Source organism: Muscardinus avellanarius, assembly GCF_963383645.1.
Source record: "Muscardinus avellanarius genome assembly, chromosome: 7".
Taxonomy (NCBI): Eukaryota; Metazoa; Chordata; class Mammalia; order Rodentia; family Gliridae; genus Muscardinus; species Muscardinus avellanarius.
This window is the reverse complement of record NC_137793.1, coordinates 41,511,753-41,535,167: the sequence shown is the minus strand read 5'-3', so window position 1 is coordinate 41,535,167 and position 23,415 is coordinate 41,511,753. Positions and strand designations below refer to the sequence as shown.

At 39.7% G+C, this 23,415-nt stretch overlaps 1 protein-coding gene across 1 annotated transcript in view; it reads left to right on the top strand.

Moving 5' to 3' along the window:
* SNX24 (sorting nexin 24) overlaps positions 1-23,415 on the top strand; it is a gene marked incomplete at both ends in the record, with an annotated part of 180,998 nt that overhangs the window by 81,849 nt on the left and 75,734 nt on the right. The window contains one exon of the mRNA XM_080699038.1: positions 18,738-18,821. Within this exon, the coding sequence (XP_080555164.1) occupies positions 18,738-18,821 (84 nt within the window). The remainder of the gene's footprint in view (positions 1-18,737; positions 18,822-23,415) is intronic.

The window sequence follows — 23,415 nt, the reverse complement described above, 5'->3', positions numbered from 1 at the left end:
GAAACACCATGGGGAGAAAGAAAAAAAATCACATCCCAGTGATACAAGTAATTTAATTGTGAATGTCTAATACTTTAAGCCGAGGATTAATGTTTAGGGGGAAAAGGGGTTTATCATCCCTGCACTCAGAGCAATGGAAGATTTCTCAGATATTAGTTGCTTTATATTTATACAGGTTCCTGGGACTGGCATGAATTAGAGGTTTGCATTTTCAGTTTCTCTGTAGAGACCACACATGTCATATTAAGAAAAAACAACCCATTGAAACAACAAGAATAAAAACCCTGCAAAATGATTATATTTTTGCAAGTCAACAGCTTTTCTTAAATCCATTGTTCTTTCTTTAAAGCAGTCAGACAAATTAAGTGATTATGATATATCATGTAACTAGGAGAATCTCTTTGTTTGGGGTAAAAGAAATCAATACCCGAAGCTCTTGGAATGGCCTTTTTCTCTCACTCAGTAGCAGCTCCTTATATGTGGGTTTAGAATCGCTGATTCTACATGAGGAATGACAGTGATTCATGCTGAGGCCCAACCTGCTTAGACTCCTCACTTCTTTCAGAGAGTCGTTGACACTAATGTTGGTTATACAGATCTAGAAGAGGTAGTAATTGGTTTAAAACAGGAAATGGGTTCACTTAAATTTAAAACAAACAATAAAAAGTATTCCTATGTTAAATTCTGTGATCTCCCTTTATACTCTGTAGTTTTATCTTGTCAATGCTATTTACTCTCACCATTTTATTGAAAATTTCCCCCTTCTTCTGAGCAACCCTAATGTCTTTTGCTTGGTTTCATTCCCATTCCCCCCATGCCAGGAAACTGCTTTCTAAAACTTACTGTATAGTTTACTTATTTTTGTATTCACTATTGGCTTCCTGCCTCCTATACTAAAATGTCAATTTTATGTGGACAGCACTCTACTACTTTGCCCCAATGAGAGACTTCAAAAGCCTGGAATGGGCTGTGTGTGGGGTGCACTGCTGTAATCCCAGCAACTTTGGGAGGCTGTGGCAGGAGGATTGAAATTTAGAAACCAGTCTGGACAGAAATTAAGATCCTATCCCAAAATAAAAAGGGCTGGGGAACATCACGTTTGGGGTAGAGGTTGGAGGGAGCAGAAAGGTTTATTTTGGCTCACAGACAGGGAGGTTTGGGTCCGCACTTGGGTGACCCGTTGCTTTTGGGCCTGGGAAAGGCAGCGTACCATGGCAAAGAGCACAGATTGAAGCAAAGCGTTCACCTCATGGTGGCCAAGAGGCAAAGAAAGAGGAAGAGCGGCGACCAGGCCCTGGTGCGCTCTTTGAGGGCACGCTCCCAGTAACCAGAAGACGCCCCCACTCGGCCCCACCTGGCAAAGTTCCCACCACCTCCCACCAGTGCCAAGTTGGGGGCTAAATCTTCTATTACCTAGGAAATGGGGGACATTTAAAATCCAAACTGTGGCACCTTTTACACTCCAACCATAGTACCTTTTAAGATCCTAACTATGGCACACTTCCTCTCTTTTTATTTTATGGATTCTACCTGCCTGGTTACCAGGTTATTTGAGACATTGGTAATATAATATTTAACAGGCTACTCGTTTTCATTTTTATTGGTGCATTATAATTACACATAACAAACAGTTGGATTCACTGCAACATATTCGAACATTCACTTAACGTATTTTAGTCAATTTTATTCCCTGTATCTTCCCTTCCCTTCTCCTCCTCCCTACTCCTGGTCCCATTCCTCTCTTCTGGTCTCCTTTCTGTTTTCATAAGATTTCACACACACACACACACGCACACGCACACGCACACACACACACACACACACACACACCCTTCAGGCTTTTTCCACTTTTTTTTTTTTTGCCACTTTACATATATGAGATAAAAACACACCACTCTGGCCTGAGTCTGTTATAACATAATGCTCTCAAGTTCCATCCGTTTTCCTGCAAATGGCATAATTTAATTTTTCTTTATGGCTAAATAAAACCCCGTTGTGTATATATTTAACATTTTATTTATCAGTTCATCTTTTCATAGACACTAGGCTGATCCCATAACTTGGCTATTGTTAACTGAGCTGCTGTACACATGGCTATGATATGTACCTACAGTGTGCTTAGAATTCTTTTGGATTCGTGGCTAGGAGTGGTACAGCCGGGTTCTATGATGTCTCCATTCATCTTTTGAGAAAACTCTAGACTGATTTCCATAGCAGTCTTACTAATCTACAATCCCACTAACGTTATGTAATTTTCCCCTTTCTTCCACATCCTCGTCGGCATTTATTATTGTGGAATAATAGATGAAATCTCAGTGTAGTTGTGCTTTGTTCCAGGCTGTTTGCTAAAGAAGTTGAACATTTTTCATATATTGTTGCTTGTATTTCTTTTGAAAAGTGTTTTGAGTTTATTTGCCCATTTATTGATTATTTGTTTTTATCATTATTGTTACTGATAAAGGTTTTTGAGATATTATTCCTTCATTGGAGGAGTAGCCAACAAAGATTTTCTCCCAGTATGCAGGTTCTCTCTTTATGCTCTTGTTTTCTTTGCTGTGCAGAAGCTTTTCATTTTGATGCCATCTCATTTTATAATTCTTGGCATTATTTCTTGAGCTTTCATAGTCCTGCTGACGAAGTCATTCCCAGCACCTGTATGTTGGAGTGATGAACCTATGTTTTTTTTTTTCCTAGCAATTTCAAAGTTTATGGTCTAATTCCTAGGTCTTTGGTCCATTTGGAGTTGACATTTGGGCAGAGTAGTAGAGATCTAATCTTCTTCTTAGACATATGGGCATCCAATTTTCCAAGCACTATTTGTTTAAAAGTCTGTTTTATCTCCAGTGCATGTTTAGGTGCCTTTCCAAGGATCAGATGACTGTACCTTTGTGGGGTTTTCTGTGTCTTCTATTCCATTGGACTACAGATTCTGTTTTTTATGTATTTATTTATTTATTTTTGTGGTACTGGGGTTCCTGGAAACCCTTCTACCTCCGGGCTACACTCCCAGACCTATTTTTATACTTTTTTAAAATTTGGAAACAGGGTCTCTTAAGCCAGCGTGCCTGGCTTAGAACCTGCGCAATCCTCCTGTCTCCGCCTCCCAAGCGCCGGGATTACAAGCATGTGACACCACGCCCAGCCCTATGAGTCTGTTTTTATGCCAGTACTGTGCTGTTTTTGTTACTGTAACTCTGCAGTATAATTTACAATTAAGTATTATATTGCCTCGTCCAGCACTGCTCTTTTGGCTTAGAATTACTTTGGCACTCTCAGATCTTTTATTTTTCCATATGAATATTAGGACTGTTGTTTTCTAATTCTGTGAATAATGTTATTATAGTTTTTGTTTTTGTTTGTTTATTTTGTTTTGTTTTGGTGGTACTGGGGTTCCTGGAAACCCTTCTACCTCCGGGCTACACTCCCAGACCTATTTTTATACTTTTTTATTTGGAAACAGGGTCTCTTAAGCCAACGCACGCAGGTGGCTTCGAATCTGTGTGATCCTCCTGTCTCCGCCTCCCAAGCGCTGTGATTACAAGTGTGCACTACCACGCCCGGCCCTGTCATTGGTATTTTAATTGGGATTACAATGAATCTGTAGATTGCTTTTGGTAATATGGACATTTTAACAGTATCAATTCTGCCTACCCGTAAGCTTGGGATCTTCTAGTGTATTTTTCAGTTTCTTTTTCCTGTATTCTATAATTTCTGTAATAGAGGTCTTTTGCTTCCTTGATTACATTTCTTTCTTTCTTTCTTTTTTTTTTTTTTTTTTGTGTGGTACTAGGAGTGGAACCCAGGGGCTTTCTACCTCTGGGCTATTCTCCCAGACCTATTTTTATATTTTATTTGGAAACAGGGTCTCACTAAGTTGCTGAGAGCCTCACTAAGTAGCTGAGGCTGGCTTTGAACCTGTGCGATCCTCCTGTCTCAGCCTCCCAAGTGCGGGGATTACAAGCGTGCGCCACCACACCCAGCTGATCACATTTATTTCTAATTTTTTTGAGGCAATTACGAATGGAATTATTCTCCTGATTTCATTTTCAGTGAACTAATTATTGGTGTATAGAAACGCAATTAACTCTTGTGTGATGATTATTTTATATCATAACAGGTGATTCTTAAAGCCTGGCCTCAGGTCTGAAAATCACTTGTTCAGGAATCTTAGAGGTTTCAAGGGCATCATGGGCCAAGAATAAGATATAGTTTCCAACAACACTTAGGAAAATGTGTTGCCGATACAGAATCTTAAGCTAAAATCAAGGGAGGTCAGAATACTGCTGGACTCTGTGCCGGTTGGACTTCATCAGGAGACCAGGACTTTGAAGGGGCATTGACAGGCAAATGCAGAGTCCAGCAGTGTACAGCAGCCCCAGTGAGGGGAGAGAAGTGCCTGGACTCCACAGGGGTGAGTGAGTGTGGCCAGTAAGTTACTCTCACACAGGTCCTCTTCCTCCCCATCCCCGCCCCCCCAAGAAACAATTGTAACAACCATTAGAAACTAATAATGGTATGAATAGCTAACATTGCCTGGGGGCTTTGCTAAAAGCCAGACAATGTAAAAAATGGTTTACATCAATAACCACATTTGTCCTTACAGTAAACCTGTGATGGGCACTGTGTTAAGTAAGTTCCATGTTAATAAGAGAGGAAACAGAACTGTGAAGATTAACTAAATTGCCCCAAGTTATGGTATGTTAACAGCTTCAAGCCCAGGCAGTCTGATTAAAGAGCTAGAACTTTACCACTGTAAATCTCATGGGGGAAATAATATTAGTATTATAATGTGTGCATATTTGGGGTTAACTAGGCTATCTTCTAGGCCATTATTAAACCCAACTATCATTTATATTAATTCTATGGGAAAATTTGGCGATCCTGTTATTCAGTAATCAGGGAATGCCAGTATTTCATCAAATACTGATTTCAGCATTTTAGAGAGAATTTTGACAAACTGTATGTTATCTAGAAGGTGGTCAGTGGTGCAGGATCTGAAATCCAACTCATAAAAAGGACAGCTTTGGGAACTAGAGAAGTTTAATGTGGGAGAGGAGGGAATGTAAAATGATGCAAAGGCCCTCATTGCTGAAATGGAAGACTTATAAACCTAATGCAATCCAAAGATCCTTAAGAGAACTGCTGGGTGATCAGATCCAGTCTTCTGGCTTTAAATTACATTTACACTCTGGTGACTCCCCGATTGATATCTGTGCTAAGACCACCCACATAGCCCCCAGACTAACAAATTCAGCCCAACTCAACATTTTCACTGGATGTCTAATACAAATCTCAAACATAACCTGTCTGACATTGAGCTGCTGTTTGCCCTGCAAACTGACCAGTGTGCTGTTCCCCAGCTCAGTTAAGGGCACCTCCATCCTTCCAGTCGCTCACACCCAAATCCTCACCACTCCAGTTGATCCCCCTGCTTTTATTTTTCATGAGCTCATATCCAGCCATCAGCTTGTCTAGTCGGTTCTACTTGCCCACACTCAGATGGTGTCTCTGAGTGTTCTTGCCAGAGACCACTGTAGGCACATACACAAGGCAAGCATCGTCTCTTCCATCCGCCTGCCCAGCCCGGCCCCAGGCATGCCCTCACCCTGATTTCCAGAAGCCCAGAGCATGTCACCTTACTGGCAGAAGAGACTTTGTAAATGTGATTAACATTGAGGGCCTTGAGATAAGGAAGGTTATCCTGGATTAGCCTTTGAAGATGAAGGCACAGAGTAGGTTAGAGAAATGTGGCAGGAGAAGGACTTGAGTTACTCTTGCTGCTTTGGAGATGGAGAAGGAAGTTGTGAGCCGAGGAATGCAGGCAGCCTGTAGGAGCTGCAAATAGCCAGCCAACAAGAGAACAAGGGCGGCAGTCTTAACTCTGCAAGGACACAGAACCCTGTTCTCTTCAGAAAGCTCCAGGAGGGAGCACAATCCTGCAAACACTTTAATTCTAGCTCAGTAAGAAAGCAGAGAAAGCAGCAAACCTACTGGAATTCTGGCCCATACTCCTGTGAGATAATGAATGGGTGTTGCAGGAAAAGAGAACTATCTCAGACCTCTGTTCCAATATCACTTTCTCAGCAAGACTTTCCCTGACCACCTCATATAATAGCCACACGCCCTCTCTTCCAGTCCCTCTTTATCCCCATAACTCTGCTTTCTTCACTCAGTGGCACCGATCATCTGCCGGTATGTATTAATTTGTGATTGTCTCTGCCCTTCCTCCTCCACTAAAGTAGAAGTAAGCTCTGTTGCAGGTGTTTGTCTGTGTTTGCTATTGTGTCTCCTTGGGACAGAGCTGAGCCTGGCACAGGCAAGGGGTCAGTCCTTGTTGAGCACTGAAATGGAACTAGCCTTTGACTCCCGGGAGTCTCTAGCCTCCTAAGGAGCTGCTCTCCTTGGCTGGCTGAATCACACTCAGCTTCTTCCATCATCTGCTGCTTCAGGGCCTTTGCACAGGCTCTGCCTGTCCTCATCGCCTGTCCTTCCTATAAGTCTACTCTGAACCATCAGCTATTAAGAGAAAATTCCCCTGAGCCTGAGTATAAAATTTTCATTTGTAATTTTTTTATAATTATTCTTTGATTTTTTGATAATTATTTTTGATATTCAGATAGTTTTCTGAAAAGAAGTATATACTGAGTGCAGCTCAGTTTTTTATACTTCTCCTTAGAGTGTCCTTTATAAAAAACCTATAGTCTCAGCCTTCATGGTGCTTACAGACTAGAAATTAAGAGATTCTGAAAATATTATCAAAGCAATTTATAAAGTGTTGTTTTTGTTATTAATACAGCGTTTAGCAAAGTACCTGTAACATATCTCAATAAATATCTGGAGCTGGGCATGGTGGGGCACACTTGTAATCCCCACACTTGGGAGGCAGAGACAGGATCACGCAGGTTCGAAGCCAGCCGCGCTGGCTTAAGAGACCCTGTTTCCAAATAAAAAAGTGTAAAAATAGGTCTGGGAGTGAAGCCCGGAGGTAGAAGGGTTTCCAGGAACCCCAGTACCACAAAAATAAATAAATAAATAAATAAACAAACAAACAAACAAACAAATAAATATCTGGAAATACCTCGCTCCATCTCATAATAAATTGATAGTTGTACTTAAAATGAATAATTGGGCTTTGGATCAAGATGGCGGTGGTGGCAGTGGACAGTATCCAATCCAATCTACCTTAAATTTTTAAAAATAAATCACCCAGAAAGTAGACTGCTCCTGCCGCATGTGCTCAGGAGTTCTGGACAACATACTATATAAGAAAAATGTTCAGGGCACATTGGAAGGAGCTCCGCATGGCCAGCCCGGGCTCGCCATGCTGCACATCCCAGGGGCCTTGGTGCTCATGGCCACTGGGCTCCTCTATGCCGTGCTCGGAGCAACAGATCCCGCTCTCCATGGTGAAGCTGTGGGCCTCCGCTCTCGGTGAGGAGATAAAATCCATTGCTGCTAGGTATCCGGGCTCCCAGCTTCTGTTTTCTTTCATTTAAAAAAAAAATTGAAAAAAAAATGAAGAAAAAATGGGAACCTCTGTAGATGTCCTGCCCACAGTGAAAGGAACGGAGGCCTGCTCCACAACAAGGCTGGAACTGGAGCCAGGGAGGCTGGAACCGGGGCCTGCTCCACAGCTAAGGGCCAGCGCGTCCCTTTAACCATGTGGTCAGGAAGCACTTGAAGCTACCACTGCTTCACCTCATTTCAGCAGATTCCCAGATCCAAGTGACCTCTATTGAAAAATATTGGTTGTGAGTGGATCATCTCATCAAGGTTACTCACCTTCTGGCTTTCATGATTTCAGTAAGTGGGAATCAGTGTGGAAAATAAAAAAAAGGACTTCCAAGGGAGATAAAGTGTAATTGATCGGATGCAGAGTAGTAGAAACTTTAATATATTATTGGTGGGATTGCAAATTAGTGCAACCACTTTGGAAAACAGTATGGAAGATACTCATAAAAATGAAAACAAACTTACCATATGATCCAGCAATACCACTTTTGGGTATCTATACAAAGAAAGGAAACCAAACTACCAAACTAATGCATGCATATCTATGCTCATAGCTACACAATTCACCATTGCCAAACTATGGGAACCAGCCAAGATGTCCACCGACAGATGAGTGGATTACAAAACTATGGGATATGTATACAATGGAATTTTACCCAGCCATAGAGGAGAACAAAATTATGGCATTTTAAGGGTAATGTCACAAAAAAATAAGAAATTGGATGCTTTTCCTAATATGCAACAGCTAGGGAGAAATGGGTAACAGGAGGAACTCTAGATGAAGAAGGAGATCCTATAGAGGAGCAATTAAGGTGACCTATCTGAGGGGATGGAAGGGGGGAAGAGGGAAATACTTTAAAGCACATGATGCACTTTATAAATAAACATATCAAAGTCAATCACTAAACCAAGCATGGGAAGGATGGAGGTGGAGGGAATGGGATGGGTATTGGGTATGGGATAATTAGGTGATGTGTGCATATATATCTCCACAAGTTTCTTATCCCATTAAGATGTATGACTACAATGCACCAATAATTTATTTAAAAAATGAATAATTATGAGCTGGGCGTGGTGGCACACACTTGTAATTCCTGTTCTTGGGAGGCTGAGACAGGAGGATCGCATGGGTTCAAAGCCAGCCCAGCTACTTGGTGAGGTTCTCAGCAATTTAGTGAGACCCTGTTTCCAAATAAAAAGTTTAAAATAGGTCTGGTAGTATAACCTGAAGGTAGAAAAGCCCCTGGGTTCCACCTCCAGTATCACAAAAAAAAAAGATAATAATTATAATTTTTTACCTTTACTCTAAAAATTCAAAAAGGAGAAATTTGATTAATTTTCCCTGATTATAAGAATAATATATACTATGCTACAAAACTGAGATTGTAGAGAAAATTATAATTAGCAATCATATCACTCAAGCATCACTTTGTCCTATTTTCTTCATTATCTTTTTATGTAGTTAATAGCATATTATAAATAAAATATTCCATCTTGATTTTTTTACTGAATTTTTAATAATGTGCTCTTATTGGTGTCATCCTGCTTTTTCAATCAGTGTTATATAATATATTCTTTCTCAAAACACCATTATAGGCTCCTATTTATTATTTTCCTAAACAATTTTTTAAAAATTATTTGGGACGTATGGTACCTATTTATATGAAGTAGTCAATAAGAATACATTTGGTAATACCCCAAATTATAAATTGTGAGTATGATTTAAAGATTATGATTGTGCCATTTCTGTGCTCCTGTTTAAAGAGGATATGGAAGACAGTGGTGCCTGCAGTTCCAAAAGGCTATGGAACGGAGGTAGAATTTCACTTGTTTGCTGACAGTGGGATAGGAGGTCAGCCTTGGATCCTAGAGTATCGCCCCCGAGCAGAGTTGCTGAAGTAGATGAGTCAGGGCTGCACAGGTGGTGGCCAGGGGCAGAGAAATCAAGGAGTTGGCTCTGGTTACACGCCAAGACTGGGTGGTTGGGTTGGTGCAAGGGATTTTGGAAGAAGGTGGAAAATGGGTGTTTTTACAGAAGCTGTAAGTTTGTGTTAAGGAGGTGCTAAAGAGTTTGTGAGGGGAAAAAATAAATTCTTTTGTTTCTGTGACAAGCTATTTCAGCCCATGACCGTGTCCTCAAGTGTCCATGAAAACCATTCTGTTTCCTACAGAAGAACTAACCAACTTTTCATAATTGGCATAAAGTGTTTTCTTCCATTTCAAAGCATCTTACAAAGCATCAAGGCATTCATTAGCCCACAGACTGGTTCGGAAGACATTGTTCTGCCATTTTATTTTATTGATGAAGATCATGTGGCTCAAAGATAATTAGAGATTTGCTCAAATTAGTAAGTAGTGGAGGTAACATTTACCATTTTTTCAAATCCGCCTGTAAAGAAGAATAATAAAGCTCATGTCGCAGCTGTCTTCTAGAACATTTCATTATTTAACGTGAAATTTATTATCACAACAACTTAGGTAAGCAAAGAACTAGCAGTATTCACATTTTATTGAATGTCGAAGTCAAAATTATATAATATCGAAACTAATGAAAAATTGTGTAGCCTATCAGCATATGTGAACTGATATATTTGAATGCATTTTTCCCCTCACATTGAATTGATTGATTGGTTTTGTGTCATATTGATGCAGCCTAAGAAGAGAAGAAAAATGAAGACTTTTATAATCAAATAGTCCAGAGACTGCAGATATATAGTCAGTACTAAGGTTTAAACTGAGAATCTGGAAATGTATAACTGTGTGTAATCCTTTAATCATACAGATATTCATACGCTCAAGAAAATCTTTCCTTGTGAGCTTTCCAGAAAGTTCAAAATGTTTAACAGAGATTACATTATTGTTAGAATTTCTGAAAGTGCTATGTGTGTGTGAAAACATTCCAACACTACTTAAACATGTAAAGAGAAAAAAAGATATGCCCAGAGCTTTCCAGAACGAGGAGTTAGTTGAAAAGCAGTTGTTTTCTTTAAAGCACCATGATTCTAAACGTCTATATCTCCATTTCTTAATGTCTGAATCTTTCTTTCTTTCTTTCTTTCTTTCTTTCTTTCTTTCTTTCTTTCTTTCTCTCTCTCTCTTTCTCTCTTTCTCTCTTTCTTTATTTTTTAATTTTTTGGTGGTACTAGGGTTCCTGGAAGCCCTTCTACCTCCAGGCTACACTCCCAGACCTATTTTTACATTTTTATTTGGAAACAGGGTCTCCTAAACCAGCATGCGCACCTGCGTGATCCTCCTGTCTCTGCCTCCCAAGTGCGGGGATTACAAGCGTGCGCCACCACGCCCGGCAATGTCTGAATCTTTAAAAATCTCCCTTGTCCCTGTACTTTGAAAAATAAATTTACAGCTCACCATGCAGTGCCCTCCCCGCCATACTCAGTTTGCATTATATGTATGATTTTAATTTCATCTTTTTAAAATTAACATTATCTTTCTTCTTATTGGCTGCTTTGGAACTTGAACATATTTCTGTATCCACCAATTTTTAGCATTATCCTTTGACCTCGAATACGTCAACTGAGACCCCTGTTAATTTTTCTCACCCAGTCTCTCCCAGATTAATTGCCTCTTCTGCTGCATATACCTTAGTTTTTTACTAACAAGATTTTAAAATGTTTATAATCCATTTTATAAAAATAATTATCTTCCTAGATCGATTCTATAAAGTAAGTGTAATGTTTCCAGGATTACACATTATACATATGTGTATGCATATTTTATTTTTCACTGTACAATCAAGAAGTGTATTTGTACAAGCCCCTTATTTCAGCAACATGGGCAGCTGAGGCAGGAGGATTTCAAGTTCAAGGCCAGTCTCAGCAATCTAGTAAGAGCTTATCTCAAATTAAAAAAAAAAAAAAAATTAGCCGGGCGTCGTGGCGCATGCTTGTAATCCCCGCGCTTGGGAGGCAGAGACAGGAGGATCGCGCAGGTTCGAAGCCAGCTGCGCGCTGGCTTATGAGACCCTGTTTCCAAATAAAAATGTAAACATAGGTCTAGGAGTGTAGCCCGGAGGTAGAAGGGCTTCCAGGAACCCCAGTACCACCAAAAAAAAAAAAAAAAAAAAAAAAAAAAAAAAAAATTAAAGAAAGAAACGAAAAAGACTAGGGATGTAGCTCGGTGGCAGAGTGCTTTCTTACCATGTGTAAGCCTCTGGGTCCCACTCTCATGTATATGTATAAAAGTGTTTGGAACTGTAGAGAAGGAAATAAATTGTTCCACACAAACCATTTCAAGCATTATGTCAAATAGACATGTATTATTTGTTAACTGTACCAAATCGTGTTACATTTAGTTTGCTTTTTATCTGAACTTAAATTGTATAGTTTTCTTTTTCTTGAATATTTTTTTTCTGAAATTTTAAGCATTTTTTTCTTTTCTCTTTTTCTTTCTTCTTTTCTTTTCGGTTTGCAGCACTGGGGATGGAAGCCAAGAGCATTCTACCCCCAAGCTGCACCCCCAGCCCTATTTTTTTATTTTTTATTTTTTATTTTTTTTGCGGGTTTGGGAATGGAACCCATGGGCACTCTACCTCCGAGCTACATACCCTGCCCTATTTTTTTATTCTTTATTTTGAAACAAGGTCTCATTAAGTTGCAGAGGGTCTCTAAGTAGCTGAGGCTGTCCGCGAACCTCAATCCTTTGGTCTCAGCCTCCCAAATGCTGGATTACAAGCGTGCACCACCACGCCAAAAGTATCTTTTTTTTCTTGACATAGAAAGGCACATGTTTTGACATTATCTTATACATTGCTATTGGCATTAATTCTCCATGAAGTCATTCTTCCTGGGGCCCTCTAGCCTCTTATTCTGTTGTGAATGCTTTTAGGCCCCAAAGCTATCATTATGGGACACTGTATTTCTAGGTTAGATCTTCAGTCTTGGCTTATTTTTTTTTTTTTTTTTTTTTGGTGGTGGTACTGGGGTTCCTGGAAGCCCTTCTACCCCCGGGCTACACTCCCAGACCTATTTTATACTTTTTTGTTTTTGGAAACATGGTCTCTTAAGCCAGCGCGGCTGACTTTGAACCTGTGCGATCCTCCTGTCTCAGCCTCCCAAGCACGGGGATTACAAGCGTGTGCCACCACTCCCGGCTTTTTAATTGCATTTTTAAATTTAAATCTTCAAAAGAAGATTTAAAGTATTCATAATAAATAAACTTTCTGCTAAATGTGGTTGCACATGACTAAAATTCCACTGTTTGGGAGACCAAGACAGAAAGATAGCAGATTTGAGGCCAGCCTCAGCAACTTAGCAAGACCTGTGTGCATGGATGCCATTGTCAACATAATTTACATTATGATGTGATACTATAATGTACCAATAAAAGCACATTAAAAATAAATAAAATAAAAAATAATAGGACTGGGGTATATCTCAGAGGTAGAGTGCCCTGGGTTCAACCCCTAGTACCATAATAAATGAATGAATGAATAAATAAATAAAACGTTTTATACTCATGCATGTCTTAAAATAGCACTTTACCTTACACAGAATTGAAGATTTGGCAAGATACAGAACTCTAGGTTAAAGATAATTCGCATCTGGGCATGGTGGTACATGCCTATAATCTTAGTACTTGGGAGGCTGAGACAAGAGAATCACAGGTTTGAGACTAGCCTCGGCAACATAGTGAGACCGTGTTTCAAAATGAAATAAAAGCTGGCGTGGTGGCACATACTTGTACTTCCAATACTTGGCAGGCTGAGAAAGGAGGATTGCAGGTTCACGGCCAGCCTCAACAACTTGAGACCCTCTGCAACTTGGTGAGACCTTGTTTCAAAGTAAAGAATAAAATAGGGCTGGGAGGTATGGTCCAGAGGTAGACTGCTGCTGGGTTCAATCCCCAGTAATAAATAAATAAATAAATAAATAAATAAATAAATAAATAAATAAAACAAACAGGGCTGGGGTTATCCTCAGTATAAGAAAAAAAGGAAAAAGAAAAGAGAAAACAGCCTTCACTATCAATTTATCAATTTTGAAAAGTATTTCAAAACAGCCTTCACTATCAATTTTGGAAAGCATTTCTTTTTTTTTTTTTTTTTTTTTTTTTTTGCGGGTCTGGGGATGGAACTCAGGGGCATTTGACCTCCGAGCTACAGCCCCTGCCCTATTTTGTATTCTTTATTTTGAAACCGGGTCTCACTGAGTTGCAGAGGGCCTCACTAAGTAGCTGAGGCTCTCCGCGAACCGCGATCCTCCAGGTCTCAGCCTCCCGAATGCTGGGATTGCAAGTGTGCGCCACCACGCCTGGCTTAGAATTTAGCATTTCTGTAGATGTGGGCTTTGACATTTTGTGTGGCAAATACAAAGTTTAGGTTCATCCTGATTTTTGTTCCTGCCTTTTTCCATCTATTAGCAATATTTATTTTATTTTAAAAAAAGCAAAATAGGTAGGTGTGGATGTCCTTGTCTTATTTTCCCTAGGACATGGCAAACCCTTCGCCCCCTCAGAAAAACTATGTATTATGAATTAAGACTTTGTCAAGAACTTGGCTCACAATAGATGCACAGTAAATGATGTATGTGTGTATGAAAATATATAAATGCAAGAAAGGTCATATTCTAAGTGGATAGTTGTCCTTCCTGAATTTTTCAAATTCCCAGTGTAACATTGGGCTGACCTAAACTATTTGGAGCATTGAAATAAAACTATGTGCTTATAGAACCCAGGGGCATTCTACCTCTGAGTTACACACCCATCCCCATTTTTTGAAAATATTTAAAAAAATTTGTTTGTATGTGTTAATGTGTGTGTGTTACTGAGAATTGAACCCAGGGAATTCTACCTTTGAGCTACATCCTAGCCCTATTTTATTTTTATTTTGAAACAGGGTCTTGCTAGTATGATGAGTCTTACTACTTTCTGAGACTGTCCTTGAACCTGTGATTCTCCTGTCTCAGCCTCCCCAGCACTGGGATTACAATCATGCACCAACATACCCAGCTAGATTTTTTAAATATTTTAAACAGGGTCTCCCTAAATTACAGAGGCTGGCCTTGAGCCTGCAACACTCCTGTCTCAGTCTCCAAGTAGTGGGATTACAGGCATGCACCACCACGTCCAGATTATTATTATTTGTTTCTTTCTATGAAACATCTTTTTATTTCTCTGCCACATTTCAGATTTACTCTTTATTAGTGGTTTAAAATAATTTTGTTATGAAGTGGCTCGGATTTTTTTCTCCAAGTTTCTTATGTGTGGGTCCATTGATCTTGGGTCAGTAGATTTATCACTTTTATCAAATTGGGTAAATTTCTGCCCATGACTTCTTTACATTTACTGGTCTTTCTCCTTAGTCTTTATCCCCACACCTTATTTTCTCTTCTCTTTTGGGAATTCCATTTGCACATGTTTTGCTATTTAAATTTGTCTCATAGTTAACTGATGCCATGTTTATCTACTTTTTAAGGCTTTCCCCCCCTTCTGTTTTATTTTAGATAATTTCTATTGCTAGGTCTCTATCACTAATCTTTTCTCCTGCAAGATCTAATTTGCTATTAATTCCACCCAGTGTATCTTCTATCACAAACATGGGTAATAATTTTATCAACTGTTCCCAGATCTGTTTGAGTCTTTTTTATATATATATAGCTTCCACAACTCCACTGAACATAGTCAACTTTTCTTCTGGGTTCTTGGACTAAAGATATTTCCAGTAACAACAGATTTAACGTCTTTGTCTTCTAATTGTGTCTTATCATTTGTGTGTGTGTGTGTGTGTGTGTGTGTGTGTGTGTGTGTGTGTGTTTTGTTGGGCATTCTACCTCTGAGCTCCACCCCCAGGCCAAGTTTTTTATTCTTTATTTTTGAAACAGGGTCTCTAAGTTGCGGAGGGCCTCACTAAGTAGCTAAGGCTGACCACAAACCCAGATCTTTCTGTCTCAGCCTCCCAAGTACTGGGATTACAAGTGTGCGCCACCACGCCAGGCTATCATATGCCAATTCTAAATCAGTTTTAATTGACTAGTTTTTCTTCATGAATCTTATTTTTCTGCTTCTTTTTGATTGGATGCCAGACTCTGTGATTTTTATCTTATTGGATGCTGAATGTTTTTATATTCCAAAAATATTAACTTTTTTTTTTTTGGTGGTACTGGAGGTGGAACCCAGAGGCTTTCTACCTCTGGGTTATACTCCCAGACCCATTTTATATTTGGAAACAGGGTCTCACTAAGTTGCCAAGAGCCTCACTAAGTAGCTGAGGCTGGCTTCGAACTTGCATGATCCTCCTGTCTCAGCCTCCCAGGTGCGGGGATTACAGGCATGCGCCACCACGCCCGGCTCAAAAATATTAACTTTTGCACATCCTTTTTTTGGTACTGACCTCCAGGTTTTGTCTCTCTGTGCCTCTGAGCCCTCCCACCCCTTCTGAATGGCACATCTCAGCCTCGGTCTCTTACCCTGCTGTGTTGCTCCTCATAATTGTTCACGTGTGTGTAGTCAGCCCTCCTATGTGAAGGACATGAGCCTGTGTAAGGCTTGGCTCTTGCTTTTGCCCACTGCTGAATCCCGGAGCCTAGAACAACTCCCAGGCATGTTGTCAGTTCTCAGGGAATATCTTTTGAATAAATGACTGCCAGATGCTGTGCTGGGTGCCACTGAAGCACTGTCCTGTGCCACCACAGCTTTATGAGGCTGATAACACTAGGAGTTGGCCAGGAGAGCAAAGCGAGAAGAGGGTTTTGTATGAAGCATAGATGACAGATGTCAGGATATCAGAACAAATAAGAAAGAAAGGTTTGGCACAGTATTCAGGAAAATAGAATTTATGAAACTGACTCTATTACTTGCCTCTCTTTGCTATGGAAGTCCTGGTTAGCCAACTTTCTTTCAAAAATGTTTTCCCAGAAGTTGTACAAAAAAAGTCTTAATAGCATGAGGTATAGAATGTGATTTTTTTTTTTACCCAATGGCAACATAATAGAATATAGTTAAAGTTTATCACAAACTTTGCTTTGAGTCTGTGTACATCTTCTAACCTCTGTCTCCCATTGTGAATTGAGTGCGTGGGAGGTCTGTGATGGAGCCCTCTTTTCAGGAGGAAGGGTGGCTGAAAGATTGAAAATAGATTTATGGAGTTTAGGAGGGAGGTAAAAACACCAACCGGATTATCAGAGACTGCTGCTTTATTTGGACCTGGCACCCTCTGTGGAGTCAGCCAGCCATGGGGGAAGGGACCGACTGGCCAGGCCACGCATCTAGAGAGTTGCACATAGTCCTGATCGGCTGGCTGAGTCACGTGGTGGATCGGAAGCACCAATGTTTTATAGGCATGCCAATTCTCTCGTGACATCTGTAGTCTCGCGATATTTGGAGTCTCAAGGCACCTGGATTCTCGCAATATCTCCGCTTCTGGCTTCCGGGGTTCTGCCTCCTGTTCCCACTGGGAGATCATGTGGGGAAGGGGAGGGACCCGACTTATCAGTGGCCTTCCTGGGGCAGCCATTGAGAAATGTCTTTTCCTTGACCTTCAAGAAAGGGCGCTTGGAGGACTGACCCAGAGGGTTGAGCCTTACTGAGTCTTCAGCCTTCTCCCTGTGCTTTGGATTCTGTGGCAAAAGTGCCAATTAAAGTGGTAGCTTTTCTGATGTAGCTTCAAGTAACTAGACGCAGAACATATCTTCATTTATGTCATACAGCTCAGCAGAGGGAAACTGCTCTCATTGCTATCACAGTGTCCTGATTTAAATCAGGCACCTGACACACAAAAAAGGAGCTTTGTAGCTGATTAACCATGCCCCAAATTAAAACCATGTTGTTCTGGTTTGTGTTTCTTGGGAGTTTTCATGATTCTATTACTGGCAGAGTCTTTAAAGAAGAATTTTCTTTGTTGAGTTAGTAAATGGATTTTTTTCCTAAAAAATAGTTGATGCACATCTGAGAGTTTGAAGTATATGCATATGTTTTAGAAGAAAACATTTTCATTTATTCACCAAAGAAAAAAATACTTACTTAGATAGCATTCTTGAAAAAATAAACTGTTAGTAAATAATATTGATTAAATTGTTAAATTCTTCTCATTTATTTAAAAACAGGTTACTTAGTCTGAATTGTGTAATAGATTTTGTGCTTCTAATTCCAAGCATAAAAATATGAACTTTTTTGATGCCATAATTTCTGACTTTCTAAATAGTTACATTTACATATAAGGCAAAAATAGAACCATAGGGATCTATTTTCATAATGAAAGTATGTGATCTTGTATGATGTATGTTAAATTTAAATAGTTCTGATTTTTAGGCTTAAGGTAAATGTGCTTTTAGTAGTACTCTTTAGTGTCATGTGACTTAAACTTCAGTTTAGATTTTTTTCCAAAGGGGCAATTAAAACAAGAAATTAGACTTAATAAGTAACTGTACAGTATTCTTTCATCTTGGTGTTAAAATTCTCACTTCGCAAAACAAGAGTCATATGCAAACTCTTAGAATAACAGAGCACCTGCTCTTTAATTCTGCCAAGCCTCCCTTCCCACTCAACCCAAACATTGTATTTTCATGAGCATTTCACAATATTTCTCATCCCTGTTTCCAGTCTTGACCCACTGACCCAAGAATCAAGAAAATGTCATGTTAGTGCCTACTAATTAGTGCACCCAGAGAGCTTTTCAGCTGGACTTTCAACCTCCTGGAGGTAGGAGCACAAGCTGTCACTTGCATCATGCAGGGAAAATGAGCCTTTACTACATTTTCCCTGTTTTGCAAATAGCCGAGTAAGCCCAGCTGAGACTAGGGATGAATATGCAGGTTAGGAAGAAATTAACCTAAAATGCACGACTGTTTGCATGATTGTCTTAGAGATGACACTGGGCTGTCTTCATTGAAATGCCCATAATGGACTGCCGCGGGCCTGAGATTTTTACCAGAGGGTTGCTGTGGCCTCGCACTTTCAGTATCGTCAGACTCATTTGTGAAATCATTTTAACAGAGGAACATTCTCTAGTTAAAAAATTAAGTAGCATTTCGGTGCACTTAAATTTCCCTTGTATGTAGACATGTTTTTGGAGAATGCTGTAGTTAGGGAGCATTTGTTTTGCGTGCTCATTAATCAGTGCTGTTGAGCCAGGGTCTCCTGAGCCTTCTGGGTTTTGGGGGATTCAGCTACTGTAATTAAAGGGATGAAATATATCATGGTCACAAACTTACCACATCACACCATTGAGCGTCTTATACGAGTAGAATTAATCTCTTTAATTTTTTCCTTAGGTATTTAAGATAGAAGTGCTAATGAATGGAAGAAAACATTTTGTTGAAAAAAGGTACAGCGAATTTCATGCCTTGCACAAAAAGGTAATCCTTGGTTTTTGTTCTTTTCCTCCCTTTTCTCTATACAGAGATGATATGATGTTAAAACTCCTTTCTGTGGCTTTAAGAGTTTTAATATTACTTGTGAATATATGCTTATGATGTAAATTTTATTTTGAAATAGATTATTTAGCTTCAAAAATGTGCTTTCTGAGAAAGTGGGTTTTTTGTTAAGATCATTTATGTATGCACACCTAAGACTACAAACTGTTTACAGTATATTGGATTGGATAGAACAGATTCAAAAAGAATGAGACCAGATCCTGTTATTTCCATTAAATATACTTAGTGTTCTTTACAAAAAGAAAAACTAAAGGAAATAATTATTTTATAGGAAGAAAGTTGTTAAACTCAACTTATACCTACTGGTACCTGGAAAAGATAATGTACATGTACACTAGTATTCTAGGACTGGAGAACACAGGTAAAAGAGGCTCATAGCCTTCTTTTGAGTTGTAAAAGGCCACTTTATATTTATTTATTTATTTATTTATTTATTTATTTATTTTTGCGGTACTGGGAATGGAACCCAGGCTCATTGTACCTTTGAGCTACACCCCTAGCCCTATATTTTAGTCATTTTTATTTTTGAAACAAGATCTCACTGAGTTGCAAAGGGCCTCTCTAAGAGTATCTGAGGCTGTCTGCGAACTGTGATCCTCTGGTCTCAGCCTCCAGAAAGCAGCTGGGATTACAAGTATGTGCTACCATGTCCAGCTGAAAGGCCTCTTGAAAAGACTGATGTTTCTGTGCTAGGATCCATTCCATTAAAAGTCTTGGATAAAAAAAAAAAAAACACAGAAGTGGTAACTTGAGTTTCATGGTGAAGTGGCTGGTGAATATGAAAAAGTGAATACTTTTTATTTTTTACCCAGATTTAATTTCTATGGGTTACAAATTATTATTAGGTGCTGAAATTATGTTAATAACTAGAAATGCCTTATAAAATTGCCCAGAAAATTCAGCATTTTCTGCACCCGTACACTTTGACCATTTTTCTTTCATATGTATACCCATATGAAATGTATATGTGGATTATGTACCCACATGTCAATATATGACATAATTCAGTTTCTTCATTTGCTCTGTTAGTAAAAATGATTAGATACTAAGTTTGGGTGTGAAGTATTTTTAAAAAGACAGTCTTTTAATTTCTTTAACCACCTCTTAATTATCAGAGAACTATCAGTGCATAAATAATGTAACAGTGTGCTAATTCTGTATTAAAAGTTCTTTAGCATTTTTTTCAAATTCATTTTTCTCACTTTGTTCAATCAAGAGACTAGAAAGCGGTATAAATGTTAACAGAATATTATTAAGAGATTAGTGAGCCTGTTTCTTTGTCTTTGAAGGGGAGCTCTAAGTTATTTGTATACTTTTCTGGTAGGACAGCAAGGGATTATTCATATTTAATTCTCCAATTAGTATTTTGTCAAGTGCAGGTTTAACTCCCAAAGAATCAATACAGGTGAATGCAGATTTAGGCCAGGTGTTGCCCGCAGACCTTACAAAAAGCACCAACCGCAGGGACTTCAGAGAGAAACAACCCTGGAGTCTAGGCCTTACTTCCTCCTCATGGAATTCTGGGTTGGGAAGAAAGAAGCTCTAGAGAGAATTCTGCTTGGTTCCACATGAGCTAAGTCTTCACAAGGAGATTAAGACCAGATCCTACACATAGGGCTCCGCTTCTACCAACCAGTCTGGCCCGGGCAGCCTGTCATATGTGGGCCCCTCCTCACCCCCCGGGTCAGCACCCAGCGCTTCCTGACCTGACACAGCCCAGCTGTTCTCTCCAGACACTGGGGGAGCGGCTCACAGGAGGCTCAGCTGGGTGACTGTCAATTAGGCCTGCGGGGTCCCGAGTGCGGGCTCACTTGCGCTCTTCTCTAACACGGTCCTCTCTCTTCTGCAGCACAGAACCCTTTCCCCAGTGATCTTGGGCAATTCTTAGATACACAGCCAGGAAAAAAATGTCTGGATTTTCCAAGACTTGCTCTTCTCTCAATTTCTGCAGTTTTATTAATAATTTTAGGCAGTCTTATGATTATATAATGGACCCTGCATTCCTTTCCTCCCCTCAAGTTGCTTTTAGATTATAAAATCTTGTAGGATATTTAATTTACCTAAACATTTTTTGTGTGTGTGTGTGGTACTGGAGTTCTAAACCCTTTTACCTCCGGGCTATGCTCCAGACCTATTTTATATTTTTTTATTTGGAAACAGGGTCTCTTAAGCCAGTGAGGCTGGCTTCGAAACTGAGCCATCCTCCAGTCTCTGCCTCCCAAAAGTGGGGAATACAAGCGTGCGCCACCACGCACTGCTACCTAAACAATTTAATACAACTCTACTACCTTAATGCAATTTCTATTTTCCTTTCATTTGTTTTCTTGGAGTGTGTGTGTGTGTGTGTGTGTGTGTCCGTGTGTCCGTGTCTGTGTGTGTATTACTTGGGATTGAACCCAGGGAAATTCTGCCTCCAAGCTACATCTTCCAGGCTACATTTATTTTTTTGTACTGAATCAGGATCTCACTAGTTTGCTGAGAGTCTCATTACATTGTTGGGGCTGTCCTCAAACTTGCGATCTTCCTGTCACAGCCTTCCAGGTATTATTGAGATTACAGGCGTGCACCACTGCACCCAGCTTAAATTTGTGAGATAAAAAAAATTCCACTGTGCTAGCCATATTTGCAAGTGGTGGTAGCTAGGATGTAGAAGTTAAGTGCACAGGCTCAAGAAGTAGAAAGAGCCTGAGTCTGCTTCACCTCTTTCTGGCTCTAAGTTCTTAGAGTAAGTTACAAGATTTTTCTGCACCTTGAGTCAGTATAAGAATACATGAACTTAGTGAGGCCCTTTGCAACTCAGTGAGAACCGGTTTCAAAATAAAGAATAAAAAATAGGGCAGGGGGTGTAGCTCAGAGGTCAAATACTCCTGGGTTCCATCCCCAGACCTGCAAAAAAAAAAAGGATACATGAACTTCATATTTTATGAGCTAAATGAGATTGCATGCATCATGTGGTAAACTTTTACTAATAAATATCCTATATTATATACATATATAATATACATATATATGTTTTAAATATATATATATATTTTTTTTTCATGTTCAAGACTGCTTTTATAAGCTATATTACAAAAAGAAACATTTCTCTACCAAAGGGGATGAATATCTTTGGATCTTCTGAGATATGTTACTAAATTACTTTCCAAAATGGTTATAGAAGATTTATAATGCAGTTAGCAAATATGAAATTATGAAACTGTAAGGTTCAAATCTCATCAACTTTGAATATTATCCTTTAAAAACATATTTGTTTATTTAGACAACGTATGTGTTGCCTTGCTATTTTAAGTGACATTTTAAAAGTTTATTTAGCCAGGCATGGCGGTGCACACCGAGCACTTGGGAGGCTGAGACAGGAGGATCACACAGGTTTGAAGCTAGCCTCAGCTACTTAGTGAGGCTGCCAGCAACTTAGTGAGACCCTGTTTACAAATAAAAGTATAAAAAATAGGTCTGGGAGTATAGCCCAGAGGTCGAAAAGCCCCTGGGTTCTACCCCTAGTACCACAATAAACAAACAAACAAATAAATAAATAAATAAATAAATAAATATTTATTTAAAAGCCATAATATCTCTCTCTCTCTCTCTCTCTCTCTCTCTCTCTCTCTCTCTCTCTCTCTCTCTCTCTGTGGTACTGGGAATGAAACCCAGGGCCTTTCTACCTCTGGGCTATACACCCAGAGCTATTTTATATTTTATTTGAAAACAGGGTCTCACTAAGTTGCTGAGAGCCTCACTAAGTAGCTGAGGCTGGCTTCGAATCTGTGTGATTCTCCTGTCTCAGCCTCCCAAATACTGGGATTACAAGGGTGTGCCATCACACCTGGCTTATAATCTCTTTTTTGAATTGTCTATTCATATGCTTTCTCATTTATCTAATGGAATCCCAGTTGTTTTTGCTTATTAGTTTGTTTTGCCTATTAAAATGTTAGCCATTTCCTAGAAGTATTTTTCACCAAGAGCCTTTTATTTATTTTGGTACTGGGGATTGAATCCAGGGGCAGTCTACTTCTGAGCTATACCCTCAGCCCTTTTTGTGTGCGCTTGTGTGTGGTGTTGAGGATGGAGCCCAGTGACATTATACCTCTGAGCTATACCCCTGGCCCTATTTTTATTTGGAAACAAGGTCTCGTAGGCTGATAAGGGTCTCACTACTTGCTGAGGCTTTCCTCGAACCTTCAATCCTCCTGTCTCAGCTTCTCAAGTAAAGTACTGGAATTATAAGCGTGTGCCAAGATGCCCGGCTCCCAACCTTTTCCAACCGTGTGTGTGTGTGTGTGTGTGTGTGTGTGTGTGTGTGTGTGTGTGAGAGAGAGAGAGAGAGAGAGAGAGAGAGAGAGAGAGAGAGAGATAGATAGATACTGGGATTTCTGGAAGCTTTTCTACCTCCAGGCTACACTCCCAGACCTATTTTATATTATTTTTATTTGGAAACAGGAACCTGCGCGATTCTCCTGTCTCCACCTCCCAAGCGCAGGGATTACAAGTATGTGCCACCACGGTCGGCAACCTT